Source organism: Sinocyclocheilus rhinocerous, unplaced genomic scaffold (genome assembly GCF_001515625.1).
Source record: "Sinocyclocheilus rhinocerous isolate Xijiao unplaced genomic scaffold, SAMN03320098_v1.1 scaffold3485, whole genome shotgun sequence".
Taxonomy (NCBI): domain Eukaryota; kingdom Metazoa; phylum Chordata; class Actinopteri; order Cypriniformes; family Cyprinidae; genus Sinocyclocheilus; species Sinocyclocheilus rhinocerous.
The window spans coordinates 65,778-83,391 of record NW_015634078.1 but is presented as its reverse complement, the minus strand read 5'-3'; the positions used below and the strand labels follow the sequence as shown (position 1 = coordinate 83,391).

At 36.4% G+C, this 17,614-nt stretch overlaps 1 protein-coding gene across 1 annotated transcript; it reads left to right on the top strand.

Moving 5' to 3' along the window:
- Nucleotides 1–672: 672 nt before the first annotated feature.
- LOC107745429 (SLAM family member 5-like) lies at nucleotides 673–6,940 on the top strand. The gene is made up of 4 exons (XM_016559309.1): nucleotides 673–709; nucleotides 1,012–1,338; nucleotides 4,960–5,248; nucleotides 6,874–6,940. The coding sequence occupies exons 1-4, from the start codon at nucleotides 673–675 to the stop codon at nucleotides 6,938–6,940; spliced, it is 720 nt and encodes a 239-aa protein (XP_016414795.1).
- The last annotated feature ends 10,674 nt before the right edge of the window (nucleotides 6,941–17,614 follow it).

Here is a 17,614-nt window from a genome sequence, read left to right as displayed (position 1 = left end):
ACTTCGTACCCATACTGAATTGTATAGCCTAGCTGTATTCTGAATGAGTAAATATATGAGAATACGAGAAAAGAACAAACTTAATTCTGTAAGTGAAAAGTGAACATGATGAATAACACCCAAACACCTGTTAAAGCTACATTAACAAACGGTCTGACAGCGGATGTAGCCTATATAAAAAACACTAGTGTCTTTATTAAACCAACATTTCTGCAACAACAGAAACGCCCTCACCCCGCGTATAGGTTTTGTGCCGAATTCTGCACCATTGCCAGATTATGCATCCCCTCGTTGAAGTCGCTACCTGATTGCCTAATCCAAACCCCACCCCTAATCATAACCCCTCCCCCACCTACTCCTAAACCTACCAATACCAGGGGGTGAATAATCTGGCAGGGGTGCAGAATTCGGCACATCGGCACTGTCAGCAAGTGGTTTCATGACATAGACGGTGTTTCAAACGGCAGAGTTTTACCAAGCCACTTCACAACAGACCAGCTGCACTGTCCCCTTCAGCTCTTCTGGCGCTTTATTACGAAACGTCCAAGGTTTATTACGACAGTTAACCTATGCTTTGTTTTGCGTTTTGTTTGTGTTTAAATGTAGCCTTTACAAAATAGGAATTGTTGTTATTTGAAACCGTTCAGCGGAATGTCTAATAATATATATAGCATGTTTTTTTTCTGTTTGAATTTATGGAGTCTGAGTGGTAAGTATTTTTATGGTTTCATTTCACTGTATATTATCATTGGTCCACATACATATCATTTTGTTGTTATCTCCATCATTCATTTTAATGTTTTAGAAGACTTACTTAATACATATCTTTGTTTATGATGTTATTTTGTATTTTTTTTCTCAGCCATTACATTAAAGTGCGTAATTCATGGCATATTATTGAATTATACATTGAAATCAGCGAATAAGTGTTTTTCAATTTTTTTAAAATTTAAAAATGACAAAAACTAAAAATCTCTGGATTCTCAGTAATTATGTCTGTTTTTTCATCAGGCGTGTTTGGTGTTGAGTCAGTGAAGTCAGTGTCAGTAACAGAGGGAGAATCAGTAAGTCTAAACTCTGATCTTACTGAAATACAGAGAGACGATGAGATAACGTGGAAATTTGAAAACATTATGATAGCTAAAATCTACGGGAAGGACAATAAGAGCAGGTTTTATGAGGATAGTGCTGATGGGAGATTCAGAGGCAGACTGAAGCTGGATCATCAGACTGGATCTCTGAGCATCACAAACACCAGAACCACAGACTCTGGAGTTTATAAAGTCACCAGCAAAAGCTCAGGGACCCCACTCAACATCTTCAATCTTACTGTCTATGGTGAGTAGAGAATTACTTACCCGTTTTTTTTATACTCATCTTTTGATAATAATGACTATCAGAATTATTACGAATATTGTCAAATAATAGACAATCCTGTGATTATAGATATATATTTATATTAATTATTCTCATAATTTTATATATTTTTTTCTGGTAACTTTGTTTTCAACATTCTATAACATGTTCTGCAACTTCATTTAAAATTTAAATATCATTTGACAGACAGTTATTATAGCATTTTTATTAAACTAAATTAAATTTATCCCCTCATGTTTTCCAGCTCATCTGCTTGTTCCCGTCATCACCAGAGACTCCTCACAAAATTCATCATCATCATCATCATCAGAACTCTGTCAGAAATGTGCAGGTACTTCAGTAGCACACACAAACAAACTAAATAAATCATATTTCTGTTTTTCTAATGCTGCCTATTTCTTCTCTCAAAAGACTTTATCCACTGTTGTGGTTTTACTGAAGCTGTGATCCGATTGGCTCTCTCTGCTCTGGTGGGTGTGGCTACTGTGGCTGTTCTTGTTTATGAGATCCGATCCAGAAGTCTTCAACAAGAGCAGACATCACTGTCAAACTCTAAATAAAAAAAATAATCAGGAAAGTGGATATGTTCTTGAATTACTGTACATATTTTATTACAAAAAATATATATATATATTTTTAGAATGTAAACTCCCATTTTTTTTTTGTCCGTTGTTTATATCACTTTTCACAATACAAGTCATTCTAAAACAGCTTTTCAAAGAATATGCCTTACAACATACACTGTGATTAATAAGATAATCAATAATAATAATTATTATTATTGTTATTGTTGTTGTTGTTGTAAGATAACTGCAGGCTCATAGATTCCCGCTCAGTGAGAAAGTGATCTGTACATCTGTAGTTATCTGAATAAAAGCTCATGCTTGTTGACAGATTGTTGGGTTTTACAAGAAGTAGCTTACAGTTTTTAAATTCCTTTATGTTTTATTAGTCTATTAGAGTATGAAAGAATATAGTGATATTAATATCTCAATTTTATTACTCACTGTTATATTTAAGACAACAAAATTATGTGATGCTATTGTTTAAAGTATGTTCTGTTCACACTAAAAGCATCACCACATTGGAGATTAAAGACTGAGAAACAATGCATAAAATGGAAAAGAAATCCAACAGGACAAAACATTCACAATAATATACATTTACTAAAAAGCACACAATAAAAATTTGCTGTGTACATGACATTAATCATGAATCGTTTAATTTGAATAGACAAAGTATTGCTTATATTTGTTCGAATATTTTAAGTTAGTAGACATTTTTAATTTGTAGTGTGGGTCAGGCATGCATTTTAAAGATGGCAGTGCTTCCTTCTTATGAAATAAACCAATAAATAACTCAAAAGTGTTTCAGGAGTTGGCGTTTGTCTTTAATTTAGCAATAACTTGAAATGATAAGGGATGATGGAAGAACTGAACCCAGAAGAAATACAAACATCATTTTATATAGTTTAATTATGTTTTATTTTGCCCAAAACAGTTAAGCACATTTTTTTTCTTTATTACATTATAGGTTTGTAAGTCATGTATAAAGTCCACATGAAACATACCTTTGAAAAGTGGGGTGTGGTTCATAAAACATATTTTTGTTCATTTATTGTGCTTATTTTTAAAATCATATAGATAAAGACTGTTGTTGTTGTAAATAACATTAGAATTGGCTGCCAAAGACATGCTTATATAAGGAAGTCATACAAAATTTGCAGTGCTGTCAGGCCCTGAACATTAAGAACCACTGCCCTTGAGTTTCAATTTCTCTTTATAATATAAAATGTGAACGTTTAATTCATGTTATTAGAAAGTTTGCTTTCTCCCTTTTCTTCTTTCTGTTAATAAATCATACTTTTTTACATTTTTCTGTCTATGTAAATCTGGCAGTTTTTTTGGTGAGTCTAAAATGCTAACCACTGAGATGTTGTTAATGAGCACAACTCATCAGCTTAGAATTGGAAGTCAATAATTTGACAATTCCATAATATGAAATCATTCACAAAATCTTACAAAGCAAACATTTTAAATACTGAACTGGAGGGAGTGGGAATATCTGTCAGCAATTCTTCTTAAACGTACACCCTGCCTACATCGACCATTATATCCATTAATCTTTAATACTGTACACACTGGATACAACGCAACACAATGCAACATAACAAATACTTGACAGTAAGCTGATCCCCGTTTTATTTCGACGTAGCTATTCTCAAAGCACTCGCGCTAATTCTGACACGACAGACAAATGAATTTGTAATTGTCGCTTTGTCGCGTCCCGAGGTGTTCTAGGCAACCTCGAGCTATTGCAGCGCTGGTTAATACTACTTAATAAAATTAATTACTAAAATATGTATATTGTATGTGAAAAAAATATGTAACAGGTCATATAGTTTACAGTCTGTGAAGGGAGGTGCCATCTAGAGGAGTTTATTCACGCTGACTGTAGAGTTTCACCAAACCGCTTCACAGCACAGTCGTCCACAGCACCTCTATCGCTTTCAGTGTTCAAATGTTTATTATAAGATTTCTGTTGTGACTTAATTTTCAAAATTAGGAACTGTTTTTATTTTGAAACCGTTAAGCGAAATGCAAAAGAAAATATATGGCATGTTTAAAATCTTTTGCATGTTCTTATGGAGTCTGAGTGGTAGGCCTAAGTATCTTTATGACTACATTTATCGTTTGTCCACATATAAACCCATTCTGTTATCCATTACGTTTTATAAGACTATAGAAAAATCTCTTTGTTCACAATATTTGTTACAGACCTATTGTCATCTCATCAAATTGATCTCATCAAATGGTTAAATTTACTGCATAGTAACCGTACATTTAAATTTTTGAAGTAAAGAATTATTTTACATCGACAATTTGTAAATAGTTTAAAATTGACAAAAAATCTGGTAAATCTCTGGATTCTCAGTAATTATGTCTGTTTTTTCATCAGGCGTGTTTGGTGTTGAGTCAGTGAAGTCAGTGTCAGTAACAGAGGGAGAATCAGTAAGTCTAAACTCTGATCTTACTGAAATACAGAGAGACGATGAGATAACGTGGAAATTTGAAAACATTATGATAGCTAAAATCTACGGGAAGGACAATAAGAGCAGGTTTTATGAGGATAGTGCTGATGGGAGATTCAGAGGCAGACTGAAGCTGGATCATCAGACTGGATCTCTGAGCATCACAAACACCAGAACCACAGACTCTGGAGTTTATAAAGTCACCAGCAAAAGCTCAGGGACCCCACTCAACATCTTCAGTCTTACTGTCTATGGTGAGTAGGGTATTACCCTGTTTGTTGCTATGGGTGTTTCTGCAAGAAAATAAGTATTTTAATCATTTTTAAATCTGTAATGCTGACTCCTTCTCTTATTAAGGCTAATTACACAAGCTAGCATTTGTGCACCCATCTTTTTTTGTTTGGATTTAGCTACATGCTCAACATTTACAGTTGTCTGCTTGTTAAACAAGTATACTATTCTTTCAATATCAGATTTTAAAATGCTCTATTTTTGAGTAGTCCTGGTTCCTCATCTACGTCATACCCATTATATTCTCTCATGTTTTCCAGCTAATCTGCCTGTTCCTGACATCATTAGAAACTGTTCATCATCATCACCATCACAGCAGAATTGTTCACTGCTGTGTTCAGTGGTGAATGTGAGTAATGTGACTCTCTCCTGGTACAAAGGAAACAGTTTATTGTCCAGCATCAGTGTGTCTGATCTCAGCATCAGTCTCTCTCTACCTCTGGAGGTGGAATATCAGGAGAAAAACACCTACAGCTGTGTGCTCAACAATCCCATCAGCAACCAGACTCAACATCTCAACATCAGTGAACTCTGTCTGCCATGTCCAGGTATGTCAGTGCTGATATATGTGTTTACTAAACTAAACTTATCTCTCTAGTTATAGAGTACTGATACAGTATTTGTTGTTGATCAGATTGAAAGATTCATTCATATTAATGCTTCATTTTGTCCATTATAAATAAAGGCCTGTCCTCGTTGCACATTGGGCTGATCTCTGCTGCTGCTGTTGCTGGATCTCTGTTGATTGTAACTGCAGTCTGGATCTCCTGCATCTGCAGGAAAACGGACCAAGAAGGCAAGTGATAATTTAACCCTTAAATGCATGCACCGTTGGTCCACGCAGTCCACAGCACCCTATGTCTTGTTATAGTCTAGAATCATCACAGGCTTCTCAGACACTTCATTTACTTCTTTTTTGTCATGCATACTGGATAAAAGCACAACGACCTTGTTTTTGGCACATAGGACACCATGGCTTGCTTTTAGCAAAAACCGAACAGACTTGATCCCACAGGTCTCCTCTTACAGGCACAAAACGCAGGCGGAGCTTCTGGCTTGTGTTTGCACATTGTTCCCAGCAAAGTAATGTGTTTGTAGAGCAAATCAGCAGCACTTGTAAACCAGTTATCAGTTGTGACATTTACTCCAGAGTTCGGAATTGGCTTTACCAACTTCTTTACTATAGTCTCTACCGAGCCTGTGCACCGCTGATATGGTAGACCATTGAAAGTGTATGCCGTAGCAACATCACACATTAGAAACAGTTTCATGCTGTATTCGTCAGGACAATGACCTCTGAATGGGATGAAAATCAATTGTCACATACAAGCCAACATTGTAATTTTTCCTGCAATTTTCAATGAAGGCATTCCAGAGACAAAGTGATATGGATCTGCAGTGCAGTTGAGACCTGCTTGGAACTACTTTAGCTGTGTGTTTACTGGAAAATAATTGCACAGCTTGTTTGTCAAACCAATCAGAATCAAGAATTTAACAGCCATGTAGTATAATATAAAAATAATGAAAAAACAGTGTTGCAGAAAAATGCAATAATTCTGAAATATCTTTTATTCAGAGTTTTGATGTTTTTACATGTCTGTCATTATTGTTGGAACAGTTCAGAGTGCTGAAGAAATAATATATGCTGATCCAACATTCCGCAAAAGAAAAGCACAGAAATCCGTAAGAAACTTTCTTTCTTTCTTTCTCTCTTTCTTTCTTCTTTATCTGTATTATTTGAGCAGTGAGTCAGATCTAGCTTGTGTGTTTGAATTCTGATAAATTGTCAGTAATGCTCTTATTAACTATATATGTGATGTGAACGTGTGCTTGTTTTCTTTCAGAAAGTTCAAGTGAAGGAGGATGTGGTGTATGCAGGAGTCGCCATGAGACATTAATCAATCTGTGATTCTGTTAAAGGGCTGCAAACTTTTTAGCACCCAAATATCCAAAAATGGAAAAGGAGGTGGATTACTGTATTAGTGTGCTTATTGTGTTTGATGATATATTTTATGTCAAACAGTCACAGACCTTTGAATATCTCGTAATGGTGTTCATTCACAAAATAATATTTAATAAACATAAAAAAAATGATTTTATGAATGTTAATGTGGTATTAAATGGAAATTAATGGATTTATCTCAGGGATTTTGCACTGTGTTTTTGTTTTGTGTATATTTGTATTGTTTTCAGATTCAGTCATGTTACTGTAGTAACTGTGTACAGACAGTCCTGTGTTGATACAGATGAACCTGATGAACCAGCTCTCTCTCATTGTGATATTTTATAGTGTAAAACATTGATACAATATATATTTCAAAATCTTCATGTTTTTTGTATTGAGCTTTATGCCTCTTTTTGTAGTATATTGTACTTTTTTGGCTATATTTTGTAGTAAATTCAAAATAAATAATTTTAACTGATATACCCTCTCTATTTCAATATGTAGTACAAAATAGCATCTTTCTGTATACACCATTTACATTTTTGGATTCTGTTTTTATTTACAATTGTAAGACACTTTTATCCAGAAAATATGCCATTAATTGTGATTATATGAAAATACACATATGAAAAACACATATTACTTTGATACAACTATTAAATGAAAAAAACTGACTTTAACCAATAAACATCCAAACCTTGTGTTTTAAAAAATGACAAACATTAATCTCATCATGTCTGCTGCTTCTGTTGAAAATACACTGTTCCTGCAAAGTTGATCACTGGAATGGAAAATAAATGTTAAGTGTAAAATTGAAAACTAAGAAGAAAAATTAATTCACCACAGTCACTCTCACAGCTGCAAAAATAAATGTGTGAACATTTTTCAGTTTATATTCCACTCTGCTCTTAGTTTGATCTTTATCTCTCATCACCATTATTTTATCATGCTTGCATTCATGTCTGTTAAACCACATTATCATCATGAACCATACTAATCAGCTGCGAGCAAAGTGACATGCCTCATGCAGTAAAATCACTTCCCCAGTTTTTCTCTTGCTTTTATATGAACAAAACATGTTTTTTTCCCCAAGTGATTATTTGAGAGGTGAGAGAGAAGAAAGTGTAAAGCAATCCTGCTCCAGGAGGGCCACTGTCTTAAACCTTTTAGAAGATTATAGAACTATGTTCTTGATATATAATGAGTGCTTTAAGATCTAAACCATCATCTGTGTTTGTGTTGTTTTGCAGAAAAATACGAGAGGACTCAAGAGACAATGGAATTCTGATGAATAAATATGACTCTCTTCCACAATATTACTGTTGTAAACACCATGAATGTGCATTTCCAAATGTCAAGAGGTCACACATCACACACAGTTGATCATCATGGGAAATATTTTTTTATATATAAGGGATTTAAGACCAATATACATATCAGAACCATTTAACTCATTTTAAAGGTGTACATTAAAGGGGCCATATGATACGATTTCAATTTTTCCTTTCTCTTTAGAGTGTTACAAGCTCTTGGTGACTTGACAATTTATGGGAGAGTCCTGCTGACTAAGGCTGAGGGCATTTCACGCCTAGTTTATCCTGCTTTTTCCCTTTATGTTGATCAAAAAACTATTAAAATGATTAACTCTTTGCTATTCCGCTTTATTTGGAAAAATAAGACAGAATGTGTTCAAAGGAAATCTATGATAAGAAATTATAAGGAGGGTGGTCTTAATGCTTTTGGTCTTTAATATCATTAACCAGACTTTTAAAATTAACTGGATCAAGAATTGTTTATCTAATAATGAGTTACCCTGGTTTTGGATCCCTAACCTATTCTTCAAACGTTGTGGTGGCCTTAAATTTTTATTGTCCTGTAACTTTAAGTGTAGTAAGTTACCTATTAAACTGTCAAATTTTCATAAACAAGCCCTAGAATCCTGGAAGATTGCTTTTAAACATAATTTCTCCCCGCACGCGTGTATTCTTTGGAACAATGAAAATATATTGTCTGGTAACAAATCACTTTGTTTCATTGAATGGGTGAATCAAAATATATTTTTTGTTTCTGATTTGTTCAATTCTGATGGGGACCTTCTTTCCTTTTCTGATTTTGTGTTTTTGAAAGGTGCATCAATCTCACTAAGAGATTTTAATAAGGTGACTAAAAGTATCCCTGTCAGTTTAAAAACTTTGTTTAAAGCGCATTTATGTTATGGCTGTGTAAACAACCATTTTCCTACACTTGCATTTAATGGTGTTTATGTATTAGATAAAAAATGCAATAACTTTTTTATTAGAAATGCTCTTTCTTCAACTCCAGGATGCCCCTCTAAAGCACAATCTAAATGGAGGATTTGTTATCCGAACTCTGAATTAAAAAACTTATGGACCTTTCCTCACAGGCTATTTATCCCAAGTAAAATTAAAGAACTCCATTTCAAAATTGCTCATAGATACTACCCTTGTAATTTATTTTTGAGCAGATTCTCTGAGAATATATCCTCAATGTGTTCATTTTGTAATACTGATGAAGAATCTATTCTACATCTGTTTTATCATTGCCCATTCACCAAGTCTTTTTGGTCAGAAGTTACCATGTTAATTTTTTCCTGCTGTAACAAAATGATAGAAATAACAGAATCTATCATTTTTTTGTCAGATTTTCATTCCAAGGACATTAATCTGGAACATATTGTTTTATTGCTTTGTCTTCTGGGTAAATTTCACCTTCATAAAGCCAGAACCATTCATTGCAAACCTAACTTTAGAATGTTTTCATCTGATATAAAGTCCCTTTTTACTTCTTTTAAGAATATGTCAAATCCTTTGAACTCAAAGGCTTCTAAAACTTGTAACATTCTTGAGTCTATTGTAAGCTATCTTTAAAAGATTTTTCTTTCTTTCTTTTTTGTTTTGTTTTGTTTTTCTTCTTTATCATTGGTATATTTTGTTAATTTGTGTAGCTTGTCTAACTTCATGTGATGATGTCTGTTAGCCCCATGTTACTTCATAACTGTTGTTATTTCAATTGCAATAAAAAAAAAAGAAAAAAAAAAGAAATGAATAGAGTGCAAGTCTAAAAGGGGCAAGTTTTTTTTAAAGAATAGAATTAGAATAGAGAGTGCTAGAGTATTAGAGGTCAAATCAGTGATGGGTGAGAGAACTGAACTGCTGTTTTCCCAAACATACTACATCACACATTAAGCATCTATTTGAATCATTCGATATGTTGATTTTTGGCATATAGTAGAATAAACGACTCGATTTCAAAAAGCAGTAAACAAAACAGTAGATACTTAGAAAACATAACTAACTTAAATATAAAATTACTTACAAAGCCAGTTATTCGGGTGTCATAAACAGCGTAAAAATGTGTCAAAAACTGCCGTTAGTTACAGCCTCCCAACGGCAGGCGACGCTGTGACGTCACGGCCCTTCCCAAAGTCTCCAGAGCGCATGCGCATCTCGCGCACCGGAGGAAGTCGTCACTCGTCACGGTTCAGTTTCCCGTCGCTTCATCTTGAACTGAAACACAACAAACCCATACAAATATAATGGTCGCACCCGTTTGAAAGCGAGTTATTTTGTTTCGCGCCTCAGCGTCATGTGTTATAAATGAATTCCTGGTCTAATACTAGCGAGTAATCCTAAGAAAAATGGATATTTCCACGCCACCAGAAGGTAACTACGTTTGCGCGCGTGAGTGATTGTACTGCAGCGCGAGCGCGAATGAACTGATATTCTATATTACAAAACCTCACTAATAAACACACAACTGTCACATAAAATTAGCATTTATGTGCTGGTTATTTAGTGTGGGTGGGATGGCAGGTGAAGTAGCTAAATCGCTTGCAGGTGTATTCACTGACTTTCTGTATATATAAAGCTTGTACAGTAGATGTCAATGGTTGGTGTTTTTTCTGTTTATATTTCGTTTTTATTATTATGTATATTTACTGTTTTGTATTCTGGTTATGTATGTATTTTATTGCTTTGACTGTATCCCCTGTGAATGTTATATATTTTCAGATTTTTTTTTGTGAATGTTATATCTTTAATAAAAAAAATAAAATAAAAAAGTAGATGTTAGTGGTGACCAACATTACTAGTACAAATATATTTACTACACTAAAACTGTGGACAGTTGATATTAGCGATTGCCATCATCACAAAAAGATAGGAAAGAAAATGGCCGAAAGCTTCTTACACTTTAAAAAGATGGCAAATATTAAAAAATATCTTAAAATAATTTGATTACTATATGAACGGTTATATTTAAAAAATATACTATGTATTTATTTTGTGTATTGTATTTTTTTCTCTCTCTCTTTGATTTTCCCCATCAGATCAAGAGCTGCGTAATGTCATTGATAAACTGGGCCAGTTTGTCGCCCGAAATGGACCCGAGTTTGAGAAGATGACCATGGAGAAGCAGAAGGACAACCTCAAGTCCTCCTTTCTGTTCTGAGGGGAATATTTTGTTGTCAAAGGAGGGGGCTTTGTTGAAAACGACGTGTTTGAGAGAGGCGGGGCATAGAGGACCTACAATAATGTACAGTATTTGAAAAATAATGTGTTTTTTGAACATTAAAGCATGTCAACATATTCTGTTACACCAAATACACAAAATAATGATCTTTAAAATAGCATCATATGACCCCTTTAACATTAGGTCCTGCAGGAGTACCAACTACAGTATATGTATTTTCACTGGATGCTGGTGTGTATTTATTTCTCTCTTCACTTTTGGTCAGGGTCACCCCTGATAGTAGATGTCGTAAAAGGAGTGTTGTAACAAGGAATCTTCTTTCTTTGAAGACCATCCAATTGTATTTTTTCTATCCAAAGGAAATAAAGGTATCTGCAATCAACATATACATTTTTTAATTTTGCATTTTATATATTATATGTTTTATCAGTGACTGACACTTTCTTATGCTTTCCGGATAATGGTGTGTACAGCAACATATTACTCTCATAATACAGATTATGTTGCTCCCCCCTGTGGCTGAATAGGGAAACACATTATGACCACTCTTTCACATGTGTCAACTTAATGCGCAGCACACAATAGCAAATTGAGGTTATAATGCTCAGGGACAGAGTTAAAAAATAAATTGCAACCACTGTTTCTTGATATCCGCTTTCGGAAGCCCAAACAAAGACGTTTGGGCACGGAGGTGAAAAAGGCGGTCGCGCACCGGACGAGAAGCGCAGTGTCGCGCCACGTCTTTAAAATTCTAATTATTTTCTATGAGTGTAGGCACCCGGAAACCAACGCTGTAGTCCAAACGAGCCGTTCGTTGTAGTTCTTGAAAAGGGATTTTTTTAAAACGAAATATCTCCCTTTGGAGTGGACTTTGAGATTTGTAACTTTTTTATGCCCAAACATACACACTACACACTGACTAGAATTAAAAAAGTGAAAAAGCATAATAGGACCCCTTTAATAATCACGTTGTTTCTTTGAATATTTATAACTATTATTAACTAACAAATACTTTCATGTTTGACCTCTTCTGGTCCTACATATTCAAGCAATCATGTTTGGTTCAATCAGAGTTACATGGGGTCAGTGTGTGTTGGAGCTCAGTGAGTTTATTACTATTTATTATAGGCACTAGATAGAGCTAGAAATACGGAAAACGAAATGCAGCTATTTTTGACCTCAATATAAATACATCTATAATATATAACGACTGGATTTTAAGGTTCACCTACAGTGGACATCCTTTTTTTGGCGGGGGTGGGGGTTGTGCTTCTGGTACTCCGGCAACAACAAAACAGTGGGTTGCAGTGGGACATTTATTTTACCAAATGGTAAAGTAGCACAGTGGAATGCAAAAATGTGTTATGGGAAAACAGACCCATATGCAGGTGTCTCTAATCCTCCTCCTGCAGGGCAACTGTCCTACAGAGTTTAGATCTGTTATTGTGGGGACATTTCCACGCCCCTAAACATGACGCAGCACAAAACTAAACGTGATTGGTTGTGTGATTGGATGACCTGTCTGTTATATGGCCTCTTGGGCAGTCCTTGGCCATTCAAAGCAGCCAAGGTTCCCAGACTTTCTGCCATCGGTCTGAAGGTCTGACTACATGAGACTAATGTTTATCCATCTTCACCTGTACGAGTGAACACTGAGCATCAGCTAATGAGGTGCATTGGAGTGACATCAACTCCCCTCTTCGACTGACTGGCTGAGAGCAAAGGAAAAAACAGCATAAGCGCACAAAAAATAAAAAATCTGAGCAGAAAATGTCTGAGAGTACAGAAAACAGGAATTTATCCAAGGATAATGTGTAGGTTGGATAACTTTGCATTAATATTTCAGTTTTGTGTAATATTATTTTAAATGTGTTTTAAGTTTTGATTCATGCTTTTTATTTTTTTTTAATGCATTTTTAAAATTTTTGATTTACACATTATTTTTTGATCCGTGACCATATTGCTAGTGAAAGTTAAAATGGCATGACGTGTGGCCAAGGATACTATCCCATTCTCGTAATTTGTGCTCTGCATTTCAGCCATCCAAGTGCACACACACAGCAGTGAGAAGTGAACACACACACACACACCCGGAGCAGTGGGCAGACTTTTTTGCTGCTGGCAGTTGGGGGTTCAGTGCCTTGCTCAAGGGTCTCACCTCAGTCGTGGTATTGAGGGATTGCTTTTAAAGGGTCATGAAACCCCAGACAGGGATGGGCAGTATTTCAAATACATGCATTTGAAATACAAAATACTATTTTGTATTTAAATATATTTAAGCTTAGTATTTTTGTATTTTCAAAATACAAAAATACTTTTTGCCAATCAACCTCTTAATTATACTGCTGATTTCCTGGATCAACAAGAATACAAAAATACTAAGAATAAATGTATTTAAATACAAAATACATTTGACTTTTTCCAAAAGTATTTAAATACAAAATAGCATTTCAAATACATGTATTTGAAATACTACCCATCCCTGCAGGAAATCAGCAGTCTAATAAGGAGGTTGATTGGCAAAGTACCTTATGTATTTTGAAAATACAAAAATACTAAGATTAAATGTATTTAAATGCAAAAAGGTATTTAAAAACAAAATAGTATTTTGTATTTCAAATACATGTATTTCAAATAGTGCCCATCCCTGCCAACTGCCTATATGTTTGTTATTCTGATAACTTTGCATTCATATTTAAGTTTTGTTTAATATATTTTTACTTGCATATTTACATGGTTTCACGCTTATTGTTTTTCGCAATATTTTGGTGGAAAATTTACCCCATAATAAATGCTTATTATTGGCATACCATAGTATTTCATAAGAAGACAAAACAAGGAAGATGGATTCATGATGTAATCGCTCATATAACAGCGGTGGAGAGGGGACAGTCGAGCTCGGTTCAAGGCAACCTTTCCAAGTGCGAGTACACCCTACATTTTGTACATTTGGAACAAAAAAAAAAACTTACATAGTGTATGAAGACAAAACAGTTTATTTAGAAAGGAGCAAGTATGAGTGGCTATCTATATAGTAGGCTATTAGTCAGTTACCTCTGTGTTACATTCCCCTCCTGTCTAGAGGTTTGAGAGGGGAAGTAGCCAAAAGAAAAAAGCACAAATTAAAAAATAAAAGAGAAACAAAACGGCAAGAACACACTTCAGTCCTCTGTCCCAGCGTGAAGATGACACCAATTCAGATGTATACAAAAGAGATTTATTTACAAAATAAGGACAATAATTTTAACATAAGGAGATAGGGAGCAATGGCTCAGGAGAGAGCAAGGCCTAAAATAAAAAACAAAACCGTTCCCTAACTAGTTTAGGGAGCAGCACTAACTTACCTCAAACACCCAAAAGGAAAGAGAAATAAATAACATAAAACTTCCCTCAACTCCCTAACTGAACCAAAAACAGGATGAAAGTAGTATCCAAAGAAAAAGGCACTCTCTCCCTACAGCTTCCCTTTCTAACTCACAACAATATACAATAACAGAATTCAAAAGAACATATGCTCTTGTGCTTATATTTAGCTTTTTAAATGAGCAGCGCAAGAACAGGTACTACCTCCAGACAGTTCACAACTGAAGTACTATTAGCCACTGCTAATTCACAACTCAAACTCAGGTTGGCAACTATAATCCTGAAACCACTGAATTCAGTCTGGAGCAGGGGAGAAGTGTGGCTCCCTGCATCATACACTGGACTGCCACCATATACAGGTGCATCTCAATAAATTAGAATGTCGATGATTGTCTTCTGGACAACTGTCAGATCAGCAGTCTTCCCCATGATGGTGTAGCCTAGTGAACCGAACTGGGAGACCATTTTGAAGGCTCAGGAAACTTTTGCAGGTGTTTTGAGTTGATTAGCTGATTGGCATGTCACCATATTCTAATTTGTTGAGATAGTGAATTGGTGGGTTTTTGTTAAATGTGAGCCAAAATCATCACAATTAAAAGAACCAAAGACTTAAACTACTTCAGTCTGTGTGCATTGAATTTATTTAATACACGAGTTTCACAATTTGAGTTGAATGAATGAAATAAATGAACTTTCCATGACATTCTAATTTATTGAGATGCACCTGTACTCCACTCAGTCTCAGGCACGTTCTCATAACGAGCTACAGGTGGTGGTGATTCAGCCTGAGAGGGAACAGAGTGAGAGAGGGAAAGAGAGAGAAAGAGACACACACAAAGCACAACTAGGGCACACAACCATACCCACACATTGGTAAACCAAAAGAAAAGAATAAATATAACAATGAAAATGTGTCTGGGACATAACATCTGTCTAACGTGCAAGACTGGTGGAGAGTTTGTGATTGTGAGATCTGCGTATGACACTACTGTAAAAAGAGGGAGAGCTCATCTCTGCTTCTTTTCAAGTGTAGAAACACACACACAAAATATGTACATAAATTTAATTGGGAATAATTACTTTGGATCAAAAATAAACTGCTTTAAAAATACGGTTTTCCAGAAAAAAAAAAAAACTGGTCACTTGGCTTAACTTGCCCCCAGTGAGGGGTAAATTGAGCCTATATGGAGAAGGTAAGTGTTTCCCACATGTGGCTCAAGACGCTGGGGTTAGGCTCCAGCTCCCCGCGGCCCTAATAAGGACAAAACGGTTTGAATAATGGAATGGAAGGATGGATGACATCTTAGAAGTTTTATTTAAAGATACAGTTCACAACTTTGATTTAAATTATGAAAATATTTCAGAACAAAAACTTCAGATTGAAGAACTTACTAACTGACTAACTAACTAACTAAATAAATAAAATGTACTGCAGTTGACCTCACAGAACTGGGCTAATAGTACTCAACATGCCACTTATAAATGTTGCAGAGAAAAACTTCAATGGTCAATTTTGGTCAATATAAAATGGTCAATATAATTTTAAAAATGTTTGGTCTAAAATTAATGAAACATAATGTAACATTACAGTAAAATAATACTTTATAATCATAAGTAGGGGTGAGCCACTGGCTCAACTTACCCCAGGACTTTTGACTCAAATTACCCCACTCCTACCATTTCAGCAAACTTGTATCATCCAGCAGTTTAGAGATAACATCATGCTAACAGTTTAACCTCATATTATAACTTCCTAAAACACAAACGTGATATTTTTTTATTTGCCTGTAATTGTTCAGACACAAGAAGCTTGAGTCCTTGAACATAAAAAACCCCCCACTTTGAACAGCAAAAAAACTGTTTTTTTTTAACTTAAATGTAGTTCCCTTTCGACACTCGTACTGCGTCTTGCTAGACGCATATGGGAAAAAGCCATTTTTCTCCTGAACTGAAGCCTTTTTACATTCACACAGTGAAACTGCACGGCCATTGGTTCGTGCAGTGTATTAAAAAATGAACCAATGGCTAGGCAGCGGAGCTGCACGAGCCTATGGCGACGAAGCCCACCAAGCCCGCCAAAGCCGCCAGAATGGACAGGCATCTGGCTATATAAGCACCGTTGACACACCTCGCAGCTGGATTGAGACCTCCCTGCTCGGCTGACCGGCACTCTTCACGCCTCAGCATCGCAGCAGTTCCGGTCCTGTTCCCCTGCCACCATCCTGCGATACTGAAAGAGCTTATTTCTAGCAGGTAAGCCCTAAAAGAGCAAATTCTAGCAACGTTGTTGCAAATGTTGCGCTGCGAGTGTGGCTTGTGCAGGGAATCTTGCACGATGCAGAAGGGCAGTGAGTGCCGTCACCTGTCTGGGCAGCCCCCACGCAGAGACTGCTCGCTTATTGAGACAGAATGCTCATTCAGAGCATGAGTCTCGCTCTTCTCCACTCGCGAACCGCCTTTCACTGAAGGCAGCCCCGCTCTCCCGTTTCTCCTCTCTCAGCAAGCCTCAGAGAAAGAAATGGCGAAGCCTGGGAACTAAGCAACCGGGTCTGAGCGATCTCACGCCGACACAGAGCCTGCATACTCGCTCTCCCCGCTGCGCTTCGATCCGTGACTTGCACGTAAGGATCAGAGTCCCTCTTTACATCGAGCGGCTCTATCCTCCTAAGTAGATCGGAGCAGATGCTGCCACTAGCAGCTTCGAATTGTGTGTGTCACTATGACTGTAAAAGCAGTCTGCCCCTGTTCGTTCGCGGAAGGCGGCCCTGCCTCCCTGCTCTCATGTTTCTCTCCTCCCAGTTACCTGGGCCACGCCCACGCTGAGGCTGCGCTGCTGAGACAGACCGTTCTTACAACGAGAGCTCATGTCTCGCTCTGCTTTGGCTCGATTTCTTCAATGAAGACGGCCCCGCCCCTCGTACGGTTATGTACCTAAGATGCTCTCCACTCCATTCAGAGCACAGGTCATTACGCTTTCCGCGCTTCCTCCAACTGAAGAGGACAGAGAGCTATCTCTGCTCTGCCCCGTCAGTGCTCTGAGAATCTATATTGAGCGTTCCGCCCCCTATAGGCGGTCGGAACAACTCTTTGTCAGCTTCGGTAACCGCACCAAAGGG

Excerpts from the sequence above, each read along its gene's own strand:
- LOC107745429 (XM_016559309.1), top strand. The coding sequence starts at position 673 with ATGTTTTTTTTCTGTTTGAATTTATGGAGTCTGAGTG. Across the intron at positions 710-1,011 it reads GAATTTATGGAGTCTGAGTG|GCGTGTTTGGTGTTGAGTCA; the intron begins GTAAGTATTTTT and ends TTTTTTCATCAG. Across the intron at positions 5,249-6,873 it reads CTCTGTCTGCCATGTCCAGG|ATATTTGTATTGTTTTCAGA; the intron begins TATGTCAGTGCT and ends TTTGTTTTGTGT.